General features: G+C 36.5%; 1 protein-coding gene across 2 annotated transcripts in view; it reads left to right on the top strand.

Moving 5' to 3' along the window:
- Positions 1-19,182, top strand: part of LOC123877943 — a 123,254-nt gene extending 104,072 nt beyond the window's left edge. For both annotated transcript variants that reach the window (XM_045924879.1, XM_045924880.1), the window contains exons 4-11: positions 5,380-5,474; positions 8,537-8,804; positions 9,580-9,696; positions 10,044-10,123; positions 11,145-11,250; positions 12,999-13,142; positions 13,782-13,863; positions 13,953-19,182. In XM_045924879.1, coding sequence (XP_045780835.1) covers positions 5,380-5,474; positions 8,537-8,804; positions 9,580-9,696; positions 10,044-10,123; positions 11,145-11,250; positions 12,999-13,142; positions 13,782-13,863; positions 13,953-18,586 — 5,526 coding nt within the window. In that variant the 3' untranslated portion in view covers positions 18,587-19,182. The remainder of the gene's footprint in view (positions 1-5,379; positions 5,475-8,536; positions 8,805-9,579; positions 9,697-10,043; positions 10,124-11,144; positions 11,251-12,998; positions 13,143-13,781; positions 13,864-13,952) is intronic.
- Positions 19,183-24,363: the final 5,181 nt, after the last annotated feature.

The following is a 24,363-nucleotide window of genomic DNA, read 5'->3' as shown; positions in this document are numbered from 1 at the left end:
GTCCAGTAGTTTTTGCGTGAAGGAGTAACAAACAAACACACACATACAAACTTTCTCCTTTATAATATTAGTGTGATAGTGTGAAGTGTGATAGTGTGATTGCTCAGCTTGTTAAATAACCAAAACATTACAAGCTTACGAAAACCCTTTAAAATCGTTCATAAAACTGCCATCAAACAGTTTAATTTTAACTTCGTATAATGACAGTCACACAGAATGGAACGTGTCTATTTGTGTCGTGCGCCCACGCATTGCGATATAAAAAGAGTTATGTCCCGTAGGCATACAAGGGATATAAATAAATTATACGCCAACTTTCTTCTAACTTAGTTTACATATATTACATTTAAAATTGTAGCTACAGTCAAAGGCCGTAAGTCGTTTAACAACTTAATGATCATATTCGCGTGGCGAAGTTATGCGTTAGGTGTGTGTGGCGTGTTTATAGAAAAACGTCATAAGTGCGACAGGTTTTTGATTGTTATAGTTTGGCAGAATTGCTACTCGAATTCTGAGGCCGACCGTACAGTTTCGAGTTCAATTTTTTATGAGTTTTTCACTAACATAACCAACATACTTTCAGGAAGGATAAAATACACTTACTCTAATACATTTTCAATCGCCAGAAAGTCGCCAGATAATAAATAATACCTACGTCTTTACTAATGTAAACACTCATAAGTACATTTACATTAGTAAAGTTGTAAATTAATAATTACGTACTTAAGGTACTTAGCTACTTATATGCGTAAAACATACAGGTGTAATCGCGGCCCAAGAATTTGACGTTTTGACAGTTTTTGTATGAAAATGTCTTTACTAGTCAGATGCATATGGATGTATAGTTTGTAAGTATAAGAACTTTTTGATGGTTGAAAACTCAGCCCTTAGTTTATTTTCTATATACAATTTTTTTTGGATAGGGGATTTTTTCTCCCACAGTTTGATTTAAAATGGGGACTAGGCGTAAATTCAAAAAAAAAATTCAAATGCGTAAAAAAGGCGTAAATGGGGTAAACTTGTTTTTTTTAATCCACGCGGTAGTCACGTACAAAAGCAAGTCAATTGATACTATTCGAATGAGGAAAACCGGTAAAGTGAGCATGTATTTACACATGATGGTAGTAAGAGCGTGACAGTGACAATGACAGTGGGCAAACTGGTGTCGCCATTGTTTACACGGCGTGCCGCGTTTGGAGACGTTACGTGACTTGAACGACAAATAGTAGTGACTAACTTTATGACAAGTGTTAATAAAGTGCTAATCATATCATAATGCCATAGAAAATAATTGCAGAAGGTGCATAAATAGAAAGAAACTTAAATAAATTCAAGAGTTTGACTCCGGGCACGCGCCTCCATCTTTTCGGAGTTATGTGCGTTTTATCCCAAGTCTGTACTTACCAATTCCATTAAAATCGGTTCAGTGGTTGGGCCGTAAACGAAAACGTAGCAGACAGACAGACAGACAGAAAGTCAGACAGACAGACAGACACACTTTCGCATTTATAATATAAGTATGGATAAAGAAAGTGTTTTTAGCGAAAGTGTACAAACAGTACAAGAAGACATAGTGTTTTACAATTTGTGAATAAAACGTTCACCTACTCTGTGACAAAGTGTTTTACAAATTGTAAAACTATAATATTGTGGTTGTTTTGACTCCTACTACCATTTATTGTGATTCCGTATATGTCCCGCAATGATAAATGACACTAAACATGCAGCAATGATTCATTATCAATTTAGTGAATCATTATCACAATTAGTACATACGAGTAGGTATGATCAATTTTTGACTCAAATTCCTTTTAGTTTTTGTGCTGTTGAAAACTCCAATTTTTTGACTTCCCTTTCTTGAGTGACGTGTTTTTTGATCTGTAGTTAACACACATGTAAATCGATTGAAGGCGCGTTGAACCACGTCTTTCAAGTTAGCCTTTTCGTTTCTAAGGAGAGCGCATTAAGGTGTCGGTCCCGGTTATTATGGAACACCTAAGAGTCGAATTCTCGTTCTCTTAGTCGAGTTATGGCTATGCGGAAGGATCCGGAAACTTACCGTATTATATCCTAAGAAATCTGCAACCATAATGTAATAAATGGAAAGGGCTCATAACCTAATATGTGGAATACGAAGCAAGGAGAGATTCCCCTTTCCCCTCCAACTAAATATACAAATCAATCAAATCAAAAATCATTTGTTCAAAATCGGTACTATTGTACATCTTTTGTTTGTCCGATTTTTTAGATTTGAAAGATGATAATATAGTGGTGATAAATTAATTACGTAAACTTAAAACTAAAGCTACGAGGGTTCCAAACGTGCCCAAGTCTGAGAAGAGCCCACAACAAACTCAGCCGGGTATTCTATTTTTTTATCACCACTTTACAAAATCACTTATATTCATTAGAACTATCAAAGCTGTTTGGCAACAAGAACTTATGAATCTACGAGTAGATACGACAATTGTGCAATTTCAGTTGAATTAGGTAACGTATTTCGATATGTTAGTTATTTTCATTTGCTACTTGCCTGTTATGCTATTTTTTATTTTTTTATTTTTTTTTTATTTAAATCTTGCTTTACTCTGATTAGCCAATGTCAAGTTTGTGATATTTTCAAGTTATTGAATTTATACAAGTATGGACTCCGTCTGCGCCGGCGCCCGCCGACATACGCGCGGCGCCCCTTTGGAGCGCTTCCCAGTCAGTTCCACCACCAAAAAACACCAACTAACACAAAAACCAGCCACTCTTAACAAAAAAAACACTCCAAACAAGCTCAGTACGCGCGCCAGCAAACGCCATCACAGGCGAAGTCCCTGTTACGCTATTAAGGTTCTATTTAGTGACTCTATCGAGTTAACTCTCACATGTCAACGAAGCATAAAGAGTCTTTATTATTTGATAATCTGGTTAGTCCAGTTAGTATGATGCAGTCAGTATAATATAGATGTAATATGGAACTACTGCATATTCAATTGATCGTAATATTCCACGTATGGCTGTCCATTTTATAGTAGGTATCATGAGACTACTCTGTATACGTACCTACCTAGCACCTGTAGCATAGATATGTACCTGTAGTGTGTGACAGGTTGAGAGCTCCTTTGCTAGCTATTTTTTTATTAAAAAAAAAAAAATTGCAAATTGACTCCATGCAAATTAAAAAAACCTGGCCAAGTGCGATTCAAACTCACGCACCGATGTTTCTGTACTCGGGCATTTTTTTGGACTCGCGCAGTCGGGTTCCCTACTCGGGCATTTTTTTCGACATTTTTCACGATAAATCAAAAACTATTACGCATAAAAATAAATAAAAATCTGTTTAAGAATGTCCAGGTAAATCCCTTTCATATGATACCCCACTTGGTATAGTGATCTTACTTTGAAAAAATAAACACATTTTAATTTTTTTTTTAATGATGTAACCAGATATTCAAAGTTTTCGGATTTATTCCTTTACTTGTGCTATAAGAGCTACCTACCTGCCAAATTTCATGATTCTAGGTCAACGGGAAGTACCCTATAGGTTTCTTGACGGACAGACAGACAGACAACAAAGTGATCCTGTAAGGGTTCCGTTTTTCCTTTTGAGGTACGGAACCCTAAAAAAGGAACAAATGTCGTGTACGATGGTACGGAACCCTTCATGTGCAAGTTTGACTCGAACTTGACCGGTTTTTGGGCAGTCGTGTGATAATAAATTACACCTGCGGTTATCGAACTGCGCATACGCAATGGTAGAGTTATTCTTAGCACTGCAAGCGTACAAGCGTACCTAACGCACCTCTGTTTTGTTTGGAATTTTACTAGTACTTGTGTTACTACTTACTTTCTTGTTAGGGTTCCGTACCCGTAGAGCACCAACGAGACCCTATTACTAAGCTTCCGCTGTCCCTCCGTCCGTCTATCCGTCCATCAGCTGTGCCTCATAAACCGTAATAGGTAGACATTTTAAATTTTCACAGAATATGTATTGCTTAACAACATACGATAAAAACTAAATGGCCCCGCTATGATAATTAAAAATAGTTATGATAGTTCTAATATGTTCATGTGATTTTGTAAAGTGGTGGTGGTGGTGGTGGAGTTTGTTGTGGGCTCTTCTCAGACTTGGGCGCGTTCGGAACCCTCGTAGCTTTAGTTTTAAGTTACGTAATTAATTATCACCACTAATATCGTACAACAATTTCGACCATCAAAAGGAGTACAATTGTACCTACTTTGAATAAATGATTTTGACTTTGACTTTTACTATGTCTTGTAGGATGGTACGGAACCGTTTGTGTGTGAGTCCGACTCGCACTTGACGGATTTTTATTAGTATGACTTACTTCCTTGTTTTTGTTCAGTAAGTTTGTAACCGTAAAGTTTAGCAAAGGCCATGAGGTTTATTTTGTTGATAGCATCTTTTCGCGGTGCGAATAATGATTTGCGAACAGAAGGGTTCGTGTTTTATTTAAGAGGGGTCTCTCCGTCACTCGCTCCATACAAACATAGTTCCAATTTCATTTGAATATTAAGCAACCAAAGTCATTTTTAAAAATTTTGCAGAGATATGCTAGAAACTAATATCTATGCCTGTGGTTTTAAAAATTTCTGTTAAATTATTCGGTTTCAAAGTTACGCGGTCTTAAAAATTTACATACAAATCTTTGAGCCCCTGTAATTTTAAAAATACTTATTTTTAGAAAAATCTAAAACACCACTGGCACAAATTATTAGTTTCTAGAATATGTGTGCAAAATTTCATGGACTTTGGTTGCTTAATACTCAAATGAAATTGGAACTATGATTATATACTAGGATCAGGTCAAGGGACCAGGATAATTTTTTTATTGGTGATTTGTTATCCCTGTTTTTAGGGCTCCGTACCGAAATGTAGCCTTGTTAATGTCATTCTGCTGTATGTCTGTCTGTCTGCGTCACATCACAGCACGGGTTTTTAGCTCGTAGACAAAATAAGTTGCGAACCTGAAATTTTGGTAAGAATCTGGTGTAAACATTATGGCAAAAATAATAAATTTAATTTTATTTACCTATTTATTTTTCAGGGGGGGAGTCTTTCAAAAGGTTTTTTTTATGTATCCACATGCAAGGGTTGTCTAGCTAGGGCTCACTGAGTAGGTTTTTCATTCTTTTTATTATTTATTTTTAAGAATTATTTAAATATTATTATTATTATTAAGAAACGGAACTTTTGGTTCCTTGTATATATATCATGGACTTCCGCAAAATAACGCCTGCTTCTATAATACATGTAGTTGCAGGTGACAAAAATGTAATTCTGTACGGAACCCAAAAAGAGCGAGGCCCAACTTGCACTTGGCCGGTTTTTCTTGAACATAGCCCTTATATTTTGTCTCTTTATTCCAGGGTTACCTGCACGTCTGGCGTCGGGACGCTACGTTCTCTGATGAAGAGTTGACAGAGCTGTTCAATAACATTGAAGACATCTACGCTTTCAATAGGTAGGTACTTAGATATCTGCTGCCTCGTTGGTCTAGTTAGTATCTTCGACTGCAAATCCAATTCAAAATTGTTTATTTTCGGTAACTTATGTTAACAATCGTCTGGAGGAGGTTGGAGCCTTCTTTTAGAGGTAGGAGAACTACCTCTGTGTCAGAAGACACCGCTCTTCCATAACAATACAGTACTATCTTGTATGTGTCTCTGTGTGTGTGTGTGTGGGTGCGTGTGCGTGCGTGCGTGCGTGCGTGTGTATGTGTGTGTGTGTGTGTGTGTGTTACTGCACATGGCCTGGGACTGGCACTGGGACCTGGTCGGGCCAAAATATAGTTAAGTATTGGGGTTTTCTGTTGAGAGGAAGTTGGCGGTGTGTAACCCCCGTGCGTCGGAGAGCTCGAAGCCGTCGGTCCTGCGACTGATCGGAAATCCGACACGACCGGAGACAAACATGATTCTAGGTCAACGGAAAGTACTCTATAGGTTTTGATTCCCTATTCTGGACAGACATAAAAGACAGACAGACAACGAAGTGATCCTATAAGGGTCCCTTTTTTTGGCGCCTGCCAGTGACTTCGAAGCTTCAGCGTTTTTGTACAAGTTAACTGTCGTGAACTGTGTTGATGGTATACGAATTACAAAATACCTTGTCGTCGCTGGTCTCCTCAATTGAAATGCATACATACGTACGTAAATAATAAATATTGGGCGTACTTAATAAAATGCACAGGAAAAAAACGATTAGGCAAGCATAATATTCCCTTCATAAAAATACTGCACCCTCTGGTTTTGACGTCCTTCCCTATTATATCTACAGAGGCGAAAGTCCTCGTTTTAGCAAGGGCCGTATTTGGACGTCAAGATTAAAGTATGGTTACTATACTAATACTAAACACTCGCTCCGCTCGGTGGGTCACTTATTGATAACCGTTTATTGATTTCTAGAATGATAAACAAATAGTATGTGCTCTAGTGCGCGGTCTAAGTATGTATTTTTAACCCCCGACCCAAAAAGAGGGGTGTTATAAGTTTGACGTGTGTATCTGTGTATCTGTCTGTGGCATCGTAGCTCCTAAACTAATGAACTGAATTTAATTTAGTTTTTTTTGTTTGAAAGGTGGCTTGATTGAGAGTGTTCTCAGCTATAATCCAAGAAAATTGGTTCACCCGTTTAAATGTTATCAGCTCTTTGCTAGTTACAGTAAGTTGTAACCTTCACTTGTCGGGGGTGTTATAAATTTTTAATTTACACTCGTTGACGAATAAAATAAATGTAATTCATAATTATGTTATATCGTTATTTTTCACACACACACATCGATACTACGAGCGTGTGAATGCGACAGAGAGTGCAACAAGTGGCGTCCTTTTTCCCCATTTTATTGCACCGCGGGCAGCTAGTGTTTAACATTAGTATAGTACATAAAAATTCAGTAGGATAAGAGAAGTTTATTCGTAGTGCGCTCCAAAAAAACGTAGTTTGGCTCTCATTTGAATACTATAACCAATCAAACTTTTGTAGATATTTTGTAGATCAATATTTTGTAGATATGTTCTAGGAATTAATATCTGTGCATGTGCATGTCAGATTTCTGTTAAAATATTTAGTTCACAAAACTAAGCAAAAGGCTTACGGAATTACGTAAAAACTAGATATTTTTACGGAAATTAGGCACGCAGAATCCCTTACGATGTTATCCTTGACCGTTGAAGCAAGTGATATTTAATTGCTTTAAACGCACTTAACTCCGAAAAGTTTACCTAACCCGTAGGCCAACGTCTTAATCCCTAGGGTCTAGGCTATCACTGGTTTTTTTTAATGAAAAAATCCTAAATCCCTCCCTGTGCCAAATGTCACACACAAAAAAAAGCCGCTCAAATAGCACCCTAGAAAATGTGGAAAGGCAAAATTGTCGTTTATTTGAGACATTGTGTTGGTATGACAGAGGCAGGGGTGCTTTATTGCATGTTCTCATGTTACGATATCAATTCGATAGTTTTTTTGGAATGTAAATTAATTCATCAGTATTATAAGGTTTTTAACCCTAAAACCTTTTTTTTCTCTCTCTCTCGTCTGGCTTTACAAAGATTAGCCAATGGCAAGTTTGTAGTTATTTGTAACAAGTTAGTTAAAGTATGGACCCCGTCTGTGCCGGCGCTCGCCGACACACGCACAGCACCCCCTTAGAGCGCTTTCCAGTTAGTTTTAACAAAAAAAAAAACACTCCAAAAAGTCAGAGCACGCCCGCCAGCTAACACCAACACAGACGAAGTCCCCTAAAAACCTTGTAATACTTTTTGGTTTGAGGTCAAAAGGGAAGGCAGGGGTCCTTTAAAAAAAATTAGGTTCTTACTTCGTTGGATGCGTTCCTTAGTATTTTTTTTTACTACAGAGTTTTTTTATTACAGACTTGAAACTATACTTACTAAAAAATACGGAAAGTCACGTTTCCTATGAACTGGTTGGTCGTAGTGTAGAAATACGAGTAACAATGGTAAATAGGAATAAGGAATGAGAACAATGGGAATATTTATGTATTTTCTGGTTATAAAATATGCGAAGGTCAAGCTTCAAGCGGTTGAGATTTATGTTTAGTTTTGTTATTTACTTTTGCATAAATCGATCCCGCAGGTAATTTTATACATGAAAAGTTCTCTTTTACTACATTTCAGCCAATTCCGTCCTGTAGTTTTTGCGTGAAAGAGAAACAAACATACACACATACACACAAACTTTCGCCTTTGTAGTGCGATGTGATGTGGTATCACACTAATATTATAAAGGTGAAAGTTTGTATATGTGTGTGTGTGTGTGTGTGTGTGTGTGTGTGTGTGTGTGTGTGTGTGTGTGTGTTTGTTACTCCTTCACGCAAAAACTGCTGGACGGATTTGGCTGAAATTTGGAATGGAGATAGCTAATATCCTGGATTAGCGCATAGGCTACTTTTTATCCCGGAAAACCAAAGAGTTCCCATGGGATTTCGAAAAACCTACATCCACGCGAATGAAGTCGCGGGCATCAGCTAGTGAGAGAGAAATAATAATAAAATGGTCATATCATTTTCAGATCACTATGCAGCGAGCTGAACTCCTGTCGTCTAGACGCCACTTGCATAGCCCGATGCTTCGTCAACAACACGACTGGTTTCTCAGTGTACACTTCATACTGTACTGGTTACCCCAAAACCATGGAGCGACTAGCAATGTTGGCGTCGCGACCACAAAGTGCCAGAGAATTCAGAGAAAGGCAGCTGGAGTTGAGGCATCCTTTACCCCTGGCTTCGTATTTGTTGAAGCCTGTGCAACGGATTTTGAAGTACCATTTGCTTTTACAAGTAAGTCTTTTAATGAACTACGATACTTTTCAATACACTATCTTGTATTTTTGATGATTGCAAGATTATTCCATGGAGCAACTTTGGAGAGAGTCAAAACATCTCAATTCCCAAAATTCATTTGGTAAGTTGACAATAGCACTGGTTTCTCAGTTTACGCCTCATACTGTACTGGCTACCCTTAAACCATGGAGCAACTAGCAATGTTGTCGTCGCGACCACAAAGCGCCAGAGAGTTTAGAGAAATGGCAGCTGGAGTTGAGGCATCCTTTACCACTGGCTTCGTACTTGTTGAAACCTTTGCAACAGTTTTTAAGTACCATATTTTTAACCCCCGACCCAAAAAGAGGGGTGATATAAGTTTGACGTGTGTATCTGTCTGTGCCATCGTAGCTCCTAAACTAATGAACCGATTTTAATTTAGTTTTTTTTTTGTTTGAAAGGTGGCTTGATCCAGAGTGTTCTTAGCCATAATCCAAGAAAATCGGTTCAGCCGTTTGAAAGTTATCAGCTCTTTTCTTGTTACTGTATCCTTCACTTGTCGGGGGTGCTATAAATTTTTAATTTACACTTGAGCTGCTATAATTACGTCTTTACTTCTGTTATTTTATTTAGTTCTGTTATTTAACTGCGCTCTTGCTCCCAAACGTTTGGGCTCAAGGCGTCACCTGACTGGTGGGCTTCAGACCTGGCTCGTCCTTTTGTTGGTGACGCCTAAGAGCAGACAGTAATTTTCATTTTATCAATAAACCAAGTATCTATGTGACGTTTCCAGAATGTGGTGAAGCAATGCGCGTCGTGCGAGACGGAGTACGCATTGCTGAAGATGACGGGCATCGCGCATCACATCGACGACATGAAGAGACGACACGAACATGCCGTCCGAGTACAGGTACGATCCTTTTAAGCTATTGATAAGATAAGATAAATTTATTTGGCTCAGTAATAAATGTAACAAAACATATTTACTTAATATAGGTAATTAGTTATAATAACAAACATTACTGTGCATCTGTTTCCGAACTAGTAAAACCGGTGTCTCGGAAAACAGGGCTTCCAACTCGGAGAAAACAAAACAAAGTAAAGAAAATATGTTCCACATTGATATTTCTTTTATGGCCTTAAGAATCTATTTTATACTAATAGACTAGGTACTTCTTACAACATACAATATATTTCATACAATATATATATTTCTTAGGTACACAGGTTAAAGCTACCATTATGGTTTATTTGCAGGAGATCCAATCGTTATTGTACGGATGGAACGGACCAGATTTGACAACCTATGGAGAGTTGTGCGCTGAAGGGACATTTAGGTAATTTTTTAATATTGTCTAACCTTCCTTATCCATTTTAAAAATACTTTTTTGCCTCGATAGCTTAATGGTTAAAAGGAGCGGACTGAAATCCGAGAGGTCGCCGGTTCAAATCCCACCCGTTGCACTATAACTATCGTACCTACTCCTAGCCCAAGCTTTACGCTTGGGGGGGGGGGGGGAGAAGGGAATATTAGTCATAATTAAACTTGATAGATAGAACACTTTATTGCACAAGAAAAAACAATTGTGTGCAAAGGCGGCCTTATTGCTTAGAGCAATCTCTACCAGGCAACCTTTGCTAAAAGGAGAAGCTAGTGTTGGATAGTACCAAGTCACAGGAAACTAAAACTTGACTAATATTCTTTAAAAAAAAACTTTTCTATCAGCTTCCTTTTTCCTATATGGTCGTGGTCATAGTCATAGTCATAGTAATAGTCACTCTCCCCTTTCTGGGGTATTCCCTTCGCCAGTCGTGGTGTCTCCTGGCATCCACTTCTCTCCTATTTACTCCTCACTTTCCCTACTCCCCTCCTCGGCGCTTGTTACATTCTTCTTCCTCGTCTTCCTTCTTCGTCTTCTCCGCGTCCCCTTCTCCATCGTTGACAGCACTGTTATTGCCGGTTTTAGCAGCGTTCTAATTTTTTAAGCGGTTACATTGTTAACCCTGACTGATTGTAATAAAATATATTTATTTTATTTTATTTTATTTTATTTTATACCCGGCTGAGTTTGTTGTGGGCTCTTCTCAGACTTGGGCGTGTTTGGAACCCTCGTAGCTTTAGTTTTAAGTTAACGCCATTAATTATCACCAATATATCGTCTTTGAAATCTAACAAATCGGACAAATAAAAGGTGTACAAATAGTACCCATTTTGAATAAATGATTTTGTTTTGATTTATTTATATAAAATAAGAATTTGGAAAAAAGGTCTGTTTTGTGCTAGGAAATTAATAATTTAAATACCTAACGAAAATACTGAACATCCTGTAATTACTAACTAACTAACTAACGTTCCAGAGTTTTCGGCGCCAAGGCAATGCGGCACGCCTTCCTCTTCGACAAAATGCTTCTCGTCACCAAGAATCGAGAGGACGGGATACTTGCGTACAAATCCCATATCATGGTAAGCATTAACATCTGTTTATTTCAACCTAATTATACAGGTTGTTATTAGAACGCAATCAAAAACGAAGACGGGTGATAGTACATACCTACTGATGATTACTGATAAGGTAGGTACCACAAGAAAAACCCGCAAAAAAATTCCTGCAATTTTTAAAAGTTCGCAATGTATTGCATATAAAACATCTGTCTGACGCTAGAGGTCAACGAATGTTTCGTAGATAGGTGCCGCGGGGTCAATTCCGCGTCGTAAGTGAAGCATTGACGTCGAATTTCGCATTGCGGGTTCGAAAAATACTAAATCACTATAACTACAAGGCAAATGGTTATTATTGGTATCAAATTGTATTAGGTATAATAATAGCACTAAGTTTTCGCTAGTGTTCTATGACATCCTGTATTATAAGTGTTTTTAGGGTTCCGTACCTCAAAAGGAACAAACGGAACCCTTATAGGATCACTTTGTTGTCTGTCTATCTGTCTGTCTGTTCGTCCGTCCGTCGTGTCTGTCAAGAAAACCTATAGGGTACTTCCCGTTGACCTAGAATCATAAAATTTGGCAGGTAGGTAGAATATCTTATAGCACAAGTATAGAATTAATCCGAAAACCGTGAATTTGTGGTTACATCATCCAAAAAAATTAAAATGTGTTTCAATTTTCAAAGTAACATAACTATACCAAGTGGCGTATCATTTGAAAGGGCTTTACCTGTTTTTTCCTGCTGTTTTGAAATTCCTGCAATTTTTAAAAGTTCGCAATGTATTGCATATAAAACATCTGTCTGACGCTAGAGGTCAACGAATGTTTCGTAGATAGGTGCCGCGGGGTCAATTCCGCGTCGTAAGTGAAGCATTGACGTCGAATTTCGCATTGCGGGTTCGAAAAATACTAAATCACTATAACTACAAGGCAAATGGTTATTATTGGTATCAAATTGTATTAGGTATAATAATAGCACTAAGTTTTCGCTAGTGTTCTATGACATCCTGTATTATAAGTGTTTTTAGGGTTCCGTACCTCAAAAGGAACAAACGGAACCCTTATAGGATCACTTTGTTGTCTGTCTATCTGTCTGTCTGTTCGTCCGTCCGTCGTGTCTGTCAAGAAAACCTATAGGGTACTTCCCGTTGACCTAGAATCATAAAATTTGGCAGGTAGGTAGAATATCTTATAGCACAAGTATAGAATTAATCCGAAAACCGTGAATTTGTGGTTACATCATCCAAAAAAATTAAAATGTGTTTCAATTTTCAAAGTAACATAACTATACCAAGTGGCGTATCATTTGAAAGGGCTTTACCTGTTTTTTCTAGACCAGATTTTTATTTATTTTAATGCATAATAGTTATTGATTTATCGTGCAAAATGTCGGATAAAATACTCGAGTACGGAACCCTCGGTGCGCGAATCTGACAAGCACTTGGCCGGTTTTTTTTTTCATTTAAACGGTATTATTGGAAAGAAACAATAATAAAATATCATACTACTAGCCGATGCCCGCGACTTCGCCCGCGTGGTTTTAAGTTTTTCTAAATCCCGTGGGAACTCTTTGATTTTCCGGGATAAAAAGTAGCCTTTGTGCTAATCCAGGGTATTATCTATCTCCATTCCAAATTTCAGCCAAATCCGTCTAGTAGTTTTTGCGTGAAGGAGTAACAAACATACACACACACACACACACACACACACACACACACACATACAAACTTTCGCCTTTATAATATTAGTGTGATTTTGCAACTTTTCAGTGCAACAACATGATGTTAGTGGAATCCATCGCGGGGGCTCCTTTATCCTTCCACGTTATCCCGTGGGATGCACCTCGATCACAACTCACTCTGCAAGCCCGATCTCCGCGGCACAAGCGAGAATGGACTTTATTACTTAAACGAGTAAGTTTATTTTACAACTACTACTCATTGTACTCTTTGATCAAACTCAGACCATAACCCTACTGTAGAGTGTAGACTTTGTTTAGGAAGTGTATAGACGACCACAAGCGGGTGTTTAGTAAAAAAAAAATAACCTCCCATCGAGTGGTCGTTCAATAAATAAATATTGTTCAGCAAGTTATTAGATTTTAGTTTTTTAGCGCCAAATGCTGAAATATGAGGTTCAATCCAAACTATACTTACTCATATTATAAATGCGAAAGTGTGTCTGGCTGTCTGTCTGCTATAGCTTTCACGGCTCAACAGTTTAACCGATTTTGATCTTTGGTATATAGTAAGCTTACGTCCCGGGGATGGACATAGGTTATCGTTTACCCCGGAAAATCAAAGAGTTAAAACGGGATTCTTAAAGGCCCATCCGTTTAGCCGATTTATATATGAAATTTGGTATAAAAATTAGCTTGCATCCCGGAAATCGACATAGGCCATTTTTTATCCCGGAAAATCAGAGTTCCCACGGAATTTTTAAAAACCTAAATCTACCCGGACGAAATCACGGGCATCATCTAATGTTTAATATACGGTAGTGCTGTCAGAAAGTTAGTTATTTCATTAAAAACATGTGTTTTAATTTCAAAGGTTATATTGGAAAACTACAATGCAGTGATACCATCACACGCACGGCAGTTAGTGATGGAATTAGGACAAAATAAAACTGATGGTATGTAAATATTTCTATAAATTACTTAAGTAAAGCTAATATTTGTAACTTAAATTATGTACTTAATGCCCGTTTATCCTCTATTGCAGATGACATTTTGGCTGAGAAATCGCACAATTTAATAACTCAAGCATCGATGAGAAAACAGCTATCCGCCCCAGAGTATCTCGAAAAACGAAAGGTGGAAAGAGAAAGGAGAAAATCATTCGAGAATGGCATCAGAGGAAGACTTAAGAAAGTTAACAGAAAATACCCAATGAACAATTCCAGAGATGATACACAAGAATGTGACTGTGCTCAATACTCAGCTGAAAAAGGCATAGATTATATATGTGATGTCTGTTATATAGATCTGTGTTCGGACTGTGAAACTGAAGTTACAAAAGACAAGGCAAAAGATGAGAAATGTAGCTGCCAAAGTGCTGATAATGAATCTAGAGAAAGATGTGCTGAGTGTGATAGAGCACTTCATTATATGGACTCTGGAAGCACAGAGCAAATAGAAAGAAAGAAATCCTGCAAATGTTCCGATTTTAAATCCTCACAAGAAAGTGTTACTAAAGAATTCAGTGGTTCTCTTAACAAAACAAGGGGTTACCATTCATCTGATAATATCGTCAGTTATACAGACAGCAAAAGTAAAGAGGATTTGTCTGATACGTTAGCCAATGTTAAGAGTATCCAAAAAACTTGCCTAAAATGCTCTAAAATAAAAGAAAACATAGCAGTAATAGATGCTACGGGGACGTTACGTAGAGAAAACACAATGAGAAAATCTAGATGCAACGTTGATAAGCATAGAACTGATACTTTAAGATCTAAATCTAAAGACGATCCACAGAGATCTAAGTTATCAAAAATTGGTACTTGGAGAAGAAAATCTGAACCTGGTTTGCAAAATACCGTTATGTTTACTAAAAGGTCTCAAGACAGTGATAGTGAAAGGACAGAAAGCAAAGGGAGTGAAAAGATAGAATTTGAATGTCGTAATTGTGGTTCCAATAAAATCAATAAAAAAACTAAATCAAACGACGGAGCTATTATATCCGATCCTGAACTAGACAGTAGAAAGAAATTGACAAACAGTGGACTGAAACCGAATTTAGAAATAAAGATGTACAATACTAAAAATATACCAAAGAAAATCTCAAAAATTAAAAAGAATAGAGCTAAAGGATTGCGTCTTGGCTCAGATACTACCACACGATTTTATACAGATTTTTCAACTGATGTATCTACTGAAAATATATTACACATATCTGAATCTACTGATAGTCTTAATATTGACAAGTCCAAGATCCAACCAAGTTTAGATATTCCAGATTCAATAAGTAAAGATGAAGATATAGACGAAGAAACCTATAAAAAGTTAATAGAAAAAACAGATTCATTTAAAAAGAACGAACTAGAAAAGGTTAAGTTCTTGAATAAGCAAAAAGTAATATCAGAAGGAACTGAGACTGAAGATAAATTACATGACATTGAAAAGTTAGAAGAAGCAGAAGCGCAAGAGATCTGTGAAGAAATTGAACAGCCGTTAGAGCAAATAATATCGCAACTGTTATTGGAAAACAGAGAATTCCAAAAGCTTCTAAAGAAACAACAGCTGCGAAACACTGCGCAAAGAAGACATCAGAGACTTTTGAAGTCCCACTCAAACCCTGATACAGTAATCTTAGCCAAAAACGAACTCACAAAGTTAAAACCAAAGTATACTAGACAGTTATCAGAAAATATAGAGTTGAAAATAAATGAGCAGAATGACACAGAAAGAAATGTTCAAAATGAAATCGATGACGCTTCTGATGAAGATCATATTTACGAAACCTTGAGAATAGAAAATAGAGTCGATATTAACCTACATGAGTTAAACAATAAAAGCAAATTAATACAACACAATACGCATGTTTCTCGACCTAAAAGATTATCGTCTCCCCAAAATCCGACCTCAAATACTTCCGAATTAACTAAAATGACTGGACCAGAATCGGACTATGTTTATCTTTCTTTTGATGAAGACAAACGACGTGTAAATTTAGATGATGGAATATACGATGTACCAGTAAAAACTCCAGAAAAAGATGTAAAAGTCCACCAAACTACAAATGTTGCAGATTACTATGTTGCTATGGAGAATCAAGGTCCTGCGACCAATGATGAAAACATTTACGATAATTTAATAGATGTGTGTCGAAGAAAGAAAGATGTACCAAGTACTTTACCTACGGATTACTTGCCTATGAGTCCGGATCAACAAAGCCCTAACACCCCAGAAATATGGCTGAGTCGACAGAAAGAACACTTTAACGTCTCTAGAGATAGGAAATCTGGATCCCTGCCGAGAAGTTTTCAAGTAGTTATGACAGGTCAAGAAGACGATAATTTAAGCACATTTAAATATAAGCCCAACAGCAATAGTAAAACTTATTTAAACAGAGATGGTAAAGTTATGAGCGTAGATCGACCGTTCACAATCGCGTCCGATCAAAGTGAAATAAGCTATGATGATGTTGAAACTTACATGAGCGAAGGAGATATATTGAAATTCAATAAGAATTCTAAATCAAAAGATGAAGAATATCCACAAAACATCAGTAAGTCGACGTTAGAATTAGAAGAAGAAATAGACAGATGTTATAAAAGTAACTTTGAAAAAGTAGATTTGGAAACTAGTAAGGAAGAAAATGTGATGAATACATCACAAGTTAATTTAAATGTCTCTACAACGTCTTCTTGCGAGGCCTTGACAGTTGAACATGGTGAAGAAAAAACAAAACTTGTTGATGTTATACACCCAGAACATAAAATATATAAACCAACAAGTAATGTGCTATCACTAAAGAATGTGCTTAGTAGATTTAAAAGTCGTACGCCGCCAAAAAATAATGAAGATATCGAAATCAATGCAAACGATCAAAGTTTTGAAACTGCAAAATCTGATTTAAAAAGTCCAACCGGCGAAAAAAGATCTGCTTTGAATCCTCGAAGCTACTCTAAAAACTTGTTGCAGCGGTTTAGAAGTATTATTGGTGACGAACAGCCAGACGACAATCAAAACAAGATTAAAGGAGATAACCATAATAATATTGCAAAAACGGAAATCAAAGTTATTATCACGTCAACTGATAACAGTCCTACAACCTCAACCATTGTTTATTCTATTCAAACTGACGCTTTAAGTAAAAGTGTTTGTGAACACACTACAATGAGTGAAAGTCAGAAAGAGAAAAATCATTTGGAAATTCTATCTCAAAGCTGTGAGAATATTAACGAAAAGCCCACTTTGTACCGACCGAGTTACGAAAAAAGTGTTAGCATGGTGACCAATGTTTCAAGTTCTATAAGTAGTACACCTTCACCGTCTAAATCAAATTGCAGTTCTTATCAGAGCCTAAATAAACTGCCAGTCTATATGCAGGGTAGTAAGCATTTAGGCGCTAGAATAGCTCAGTCAGATTACGTAGATCCAACGACCTTGAAAAATGAAAAGGACGCACTTAAAAATGTCAATGTACTTATTAATAAAAATGCCTTAAGACCCGATAGTCTTTTCTCTAATTCTTCCTTCGTTACTTCATCCAGTGAGAGTACTTATCAAGAAAATCAAAATAAGGCAAATACTACGCACCAGAGCCTAGTGACTGAAAAGTGTGTAGAAAAACAAAACTCGGATGAGAGTTTTTATGAAAAATCGTTTGAAAAGATAGAACAAATTACAGACGCAGATATGTTTAGAGACTCAGCCGTTTATTCTGATCAGGAAGACGGTGAAGATTTACAAAATGAACAGACTGATAAAGCTGGTAACAAACATCTAACTAGAGTGGAGAGCATCAAACGCGAATCTTCATTCAGATCCAAAAAAGTCATTGTGTCAACGATTATTTCAGAGAAAAGTAGTGTTAATTCCCGTACTATTACTACAAGTATTAGAAACCAACAAATAGGTAGTAATAAAAATATTCATAAAGACGAAAAGGCTGAAAGCGCGGAAAAGTTTGTGAAAACAAAGATAGCTCCGCCAGTACCAATTAAACCTAAAATGACCAATGTTCCTACAGTCTCGACTGTTCAAAGTAAAATTGTAACGTGCAACAACAATCTATCTAAAAGTATTGAACAGTCATCGTCATCAGAATCTATTAATACACGAACCATAAAACGGAATTCGAATTATAGGCCATCGTATACAAAATCAGAACCCACCCCAGCATCTAAAGATAAAAATTCTGTAGAAGAAAAAGTTGCGAAAAGAGATAAAAATGAGAAACTTGAAAGTAAATCGACTAAAGAAGAAATAAAACCTCAAGGAAATATACAAATGAAACGGCTAAGTTTTGAAAGGGCGAGCCTAGATTCGGCTACAAGAAAGACTAAACCAGTCATTGAAAATAAACGATCGTCAGCAGAACAGCCTTCAACCTCAAAATCAGTATTAGAAAGGCGATTAGAAATAGAACAAATGACTAAAAGCCAAACGAATAAAACGGTACAGAAGAAACCAATGCCCAAACCCAAATCTGTGACATCGAAAGTTGCGTCATTCGAAAGAAGTGTTAGTGAAAATAGTGGTAAAGAAATCAGAAATGTAAGATCAAGTGTTCTTTCACCTACGACTGTAAGATCGAGTGTTATCAATAAGAACAGCGATCAAAATTCGGACGTTAATGAAAATGATCCTAAAGAAAGTTGGGTGAAACAGGTTGTCAATAAATTCCAATGAGCTTGGACGAGTGATAAGTATCGATGCATTTAGAAATAATTATTCCGTCTGATTTTTTACTCCACTTTTTTGAAATCCCACTTTCGAACTTAATATTTATAAGGTTATTGTTAATTATTGTGAGGAAGCGAACACACCGATCCATTGATTGTCTTCAAGAGATATGGCGTTGGACATTCAACGTTCTTTACTCTTTGGTAACACGTCTGTTCACTATAACTACAGTCCGACAAGGCTCTTTTGGCGCGTGGCCAAAATCGGAACTAAAGCCGCCATTTTGAGAAGTTAGTTCGCTGTGTCAGCATAAAGCTACAACAGCGCCCTCATTCAAGTCCCAAAAGAGCCTTGTTGGACTGTAGTCCTTTGCCGTCATGCAGTTCACACAATAATAAATCCTAAGTTCTAAGGACTAAAACAATCAAAGCAATGGTGCCAACATGACGGCTACGGACAAGTTATAGTGAACAGTCTATATTTAAGCTGCATGCGACGGGTTTGCCAGCGAAATTCAAATTTAATTTAGTTTTTCGCAATTTTTTAAACTAATACGACAAAGTACGCTTATGGCACTTTAATTGCGCCAATGGCAGTATCATCCTCACAGGTTTTTATAAAAAAATTTACTTGAAAAAGTCCAGTTTAAGAAATTAGCTATAGTATCGACTAATTTGTGAGTAACTCATGTCAAACTCATTATTTTGACTAATTTCTTAAACTGAACACTTTCAATTTATAAGCCTACGTTGTCGTATTAATCTACAAATTGCGAAAAACCAAATTAAATTTGAATTTCGCGGACAGACCTGTCTCATACACCTTAATTATTGTTGGCTACTCTATACACATCTATCAGACCAGTGATCAATATTATCTCATAGTTGGCATTCGTTGGATTAGTGTGTTGGCACCATAATGTAAATAATGTTTTTGTTTTGTCAAACCTCCTTGAGCTTTGATGTCTTGTGCCATAGACAAGATAGATATTTTGGCGGTATGTTATACATCACTATGCACAAAATATAACAATCAATTCGCACATTGTACATAAAGATTTGTTAAGCTTATTTTGCTATATATTTATCCGAAAGTGCCATCGTGAAATATGTAGCATTAGATCTATATAATATATATTTTCAAAAATATTATTTCGTGCAATTTTAAATTTGAAAATCATTTTCAAAGTATTTATTTTTTTAATTTTAAGTTTTACTTCGTAGATAATACTAACACCAAAAAGTAGAGATGTTGTTTTTAGGTTACGTTTATTTTTGCGATCGATTTTGAAACGAAAATAGAATATCGGTTTTTTTACATTCCGATTTTTTTTTCGAAATCCGACCACTGCCAATCATGGTTATGAATTTATTTTTGTAACTACCCTACATTTCTATGAATTTTGTTATGTCGTGATTTCTTTTCAATATAGAACAGTTTTACAATGTAGAACTAGTTAAAATAGAATTTACTAAGTACATCATAAATTTTATTTTGTTTTGGTATAACAATGAAGTGAATATTTAAATACTTCAAGTAGGGGGGCAATATATTAATATTTATTACTATTTACTTTGTCACATGGCATATAAAATTATACTTTAGTTTTCCTTAGCTAAGTTAAAAGATAAATAAATTGCAGAAACCTTCTCAGCGAAACGCGTAAGCGACGCGATTCGCTCAGTGCTTAGACCTAGTTTTCACTTGTATCATGGTTTCATTGTCATTTCGTTATACCAAGGTCCTTTGGGCCTCGTATCGTGCTCCTCTTACGCATTCCAGCGAGAAGCTATTTATTTAACTTTTAAGTCAGTTAAGGTTGGACGCCAATGGCTAAAATACACCATACAAAACCACCAATACACCAAAATTTATCCACATTTTTAAATTCTTTACTCCTGTTAGCCCCCTACACAGTTTAACTTTTTTGTAACAGAATACCTTTAAGTTTGCAAAAATGAAATTACTTTTATTTAATTTTATCGCAACAGAAGACAAAGTATACCTACTTAAATTACTTAACTCGTGGAGACTGTTAGTTGATTAAGTTGATAACTTTTGAGTCCTGGTCACACACAGCGCGATGCGGCAGCAACGCGTTACAGCTGCTACTATGATTTGCGCTACTATTATCTAACTTTAGAGATATCTTTTCCACAGGGAGTATCAGTATATTTAGACCTGTATTTTAGTTTGGAGATTTATTAACAGATTTTTTTTTGAAAAAAGAATATTAGCTATGATAATCATGACTTATACTTCCCTTTCCCCTCCAATTAAGCGTAAAGCTTGTGCCAGGAATGGGTACGGCAATAGTGCAACGGTTGGGGTTTGAACCGCCGACCTTTCGGAATTCAGTCTGCTCCTGAACCGTTGAGCTAACGAGGCTCTAAAATTAGCCACAAAGTGCCATGCCACAGGGCCGTACGCCATAATAATTTAAAATGTAACAAAATCGTTGGCAAACGGTCGTATCGTGATGTTGAAAAAAAAGATTCCGACGAATTGAGAACCTCCTCCTTTTCTGAAGTCGGTTAAAAAGCTACAGCAAGATGCGGTCTAGGTATAAAATCATTAAACTACCACATGCTGTTTTAGGCTGCAAAAATATCTTTTGTTTATTGTGCTATAACTATGTATATAGTAAAATAACTCTGAATCTGGAAAAGTAATCCTGAATTTTATTTATCGATCTTGTTAGAGGAAAGATGTTTAGCGCGATGTTTATGGTGTTTGTTCCGGCGCGCGATTGGTTCGCCAGTAAACTCTGCCGCTGCCGTCACGCGTTGTATTGGACCATGGCTTTAATTGAAAACGTAAAATTATAGGAGAATTGTACTAACATTAAAGTTATTTTTAAATCTCAAGCAATGCGTACTCTACAATGATAGTAATAAATTACTGTACTCATAAAATTACTTAAAGTTACATACAAGGAATTGTATTAATTAGGAAATGAATAATGGTATTGATTCTTATTATAATGCCGACATTGGGCCTTATTTGATAAATAATTTATACATTTTGTATTTTTACAAAAAAAAAACTCATAGGTAAGGTACCTATAAGTAGGGACCTGGGACTTCGTCTGTGTTGGTGTTAGCTGGCGGGCGTGCTCTGCCTTTTTGGAGTGTTTATTTTTGTTAAAACTGACTGGAAAGCGCTCTAAGGGGGTGCCGTGCGTATGTCGGCGAGCGCCGGCACAGACGGGGTCCATACTTGTATAGTTTAGCTAACTTGTTACAAATAACTACAAACTTGACATTGGCTAATCTTTGTAAAGCCAGACGAGAGAGAAAAAAAAAAAGGTAGGTACCTACCTAACTTGCACCGTACTGTTTTAAAAATACGAAAGAGTATCTGTCTGCTTGCATTTCACCGCATCACAGCTTAATTGATGGTCATTAAATGCATACAATATGTAAAAGGCTAAAGTCGACTTCGTCTGTGGTGGCGTTTGCTGGCGCGCGTGCGGTGTTTTTTTGGAGTGTTTTTTGTGAGAAGTGGCCGGTTTTTGTGTTCTGCTGGTGTTTATTGCTGGTGGAACTGACTGGGAGGCGCTCTAAAGGGGCGCCGCGTGTATGTCGGCGGGCGACGGCACAGACGAAGTCCATACTTATACATATAGTTTCCATAACTTGTAAATAACTACAAACTTGACATTGGCTAATCAGTGTAAAGCCAGACGAGAGAGAAAAAAAAGGCTTAAGTCGGAATTCTAATCAGAATCAAAATTATGTTTAAGGCCTGTATAACATAAATTATAACTGATAACCGCAAATATTCTCTATTTTATAAACATTTTTCTAATTAATTAAAAACAGGCCTTATTATTAGTATAAATTAGGCACTATTTTCTACACATTGTTCGATATTAACTCAGCGATGCACTTCATAAGTTCATATACGCGGAACGGCACTGCGTACCTTACAATAGTACTTTTAAATAATTAAAATATGTCATTGAATTGATTCCTAATTACCTTTTATTATTGGTAACTTGTTGAAATAACCAAATTAATGAAATAATATTAAACAATGTGTACAGAAAGGTGACATTATTTAAAAAATAAATATCATTTTTATAATAAAATGTAATCAAGCCTTAAAAAGTGCAAATTATTGCCATTTGTCTAATGGTTTTGTGAATAGAATCTTACTTATTTTCATTTACGAAAACTTAAGATAGCAAACATATTTTTTTGTGTTTTAAAAACTAAGTAATTATTTGGATTTTAGAAACTTGTCTATCTTACGAGCAATGCTGCATAAAAATAAATAAAATCTGTTTTAGAATGTACATGTAAAACCTTTTCATATGATACCCCACTTGGTAAAATTATCTTAGTTTGAAAATTGAAAAATACTAATTATAATTTGTTCATGAGCACATTTTAAACTTCCTTTTGGGATGTAACCACAAATTCACGGTTTTGGGATTTTTTCCTTTAATTGTGCTATAAGACCTACCTACCTGCCAAATTTCATGATTCTAGGTCAAGTAAGTACCCTATATATTTTCTTGACAGACACGACAGACGGGCAGACAGACAGACAACGAAGTGATCCTATAAGGTTCCTTTTTCCTTTTGAGGTCCCTAAAATCCTAAGAACCCTAAAAACTGGCTATTTAGTAATTGATTCACAGAACCACCAGACAAAATTAAATTATCACCAGTGTACAATGAAAGTTGTGAAGTTAACTCATTATTACGAGTACGTAGAGTTACGTAGTATTGTTTCGTATTAAGTATTACTAATTACGTATTGCCCATATCGAGGTAGACTTTGATAATAATAAAACGATTTTTCTTAAGCATGTTCTTTTATTTCACCTTCACTATGTAGGTACATGTTAGATAATGTCCGTACTCCGAACAGATGCTTTTTTTTTACAGAGTTCCAAAAAGGAGGTGGTTCTCAATTCGGCCCGTATGTTTTTAATGTATGTACAGATTTTTTTGAGGTTTCTGGACCGATTTGCAAATTTTTTTTTTAAATCAACAATAGAAGTTTTCGTGGTGGTCCTATAAAAATTTCTTGATCCACCTTAAAATCCTGATGCTGCAGGGTTAATGCCCGCCTAAGTTATCATAAGTAAGATTCAGGAATCGACTAATTTGTGAGGATAGTCGATACTAGAATTAATTTCTTAAACTGGACCCTTTCAAGTAAAGATTTTTATATAAACCTGTGAGGATGATAAAATTGTCGCAATTAAAATACCATTAGCCTACGTTGTCGTATTAGTTTACAAATTGCGAAAAACCAAATTAAACTTGAATTTCGCAGGCACGCCCGTCTCATGCCCCTTAAGGATTCCATAAAAACAAACAAAGATTACGAAACAGTTTATTGACCATAGTTTACGAAGTTGCGATCGACGAAGGTTAGATAACACGCAATAACGGTGTATGGCACCAACTTGTACCTATCTTCCAACTTACTATTACAATTTACAGTCCAAAAAATGGAACGCGATTCTGGTATCAATTTTCCACTCCACCTACCTAATACCATCCAACGTATCTTCAAGTTTCGACTTAAAGATAGGTACTTGAATCTAAGACGTCTTCTAGGAAAGCACTCTAACTCTTCATTTTAAGCTGCATCACCACTTGCCAGCAGATCGTACACCCGTATTCACAAACGTTACTATGAGGTCTCATAGTGCGCTCGAACGCACAGTGTCCGTTCCACCAATCAGATGACTGTATCACGTCAATTTACAATGATCTGATTGGTGGAACCTACCCTATGCGTTCGAGCTGAGTAACGTTTGT

This window comes from Maniola jurtina, chromosome 25 (genome assembly GCF_905333055.1).
Source record: "Maniola jurtina chromosome 25, ilManJurt1.1, whole genome shotgun sequence".
NCBI classification, from domain to species: domain Eukaryota; kingdom Metazoa; phylum Arthropoda; class Insecta; order Lepidoptera; family Nymphalidae; genus Maniola; species Maniola jurtina.
The sequence above is the reverse complement of the archived record's forward strand: the minus strand, read 5'-3'. Positions and strand labels throughout refer to the sequence as shown.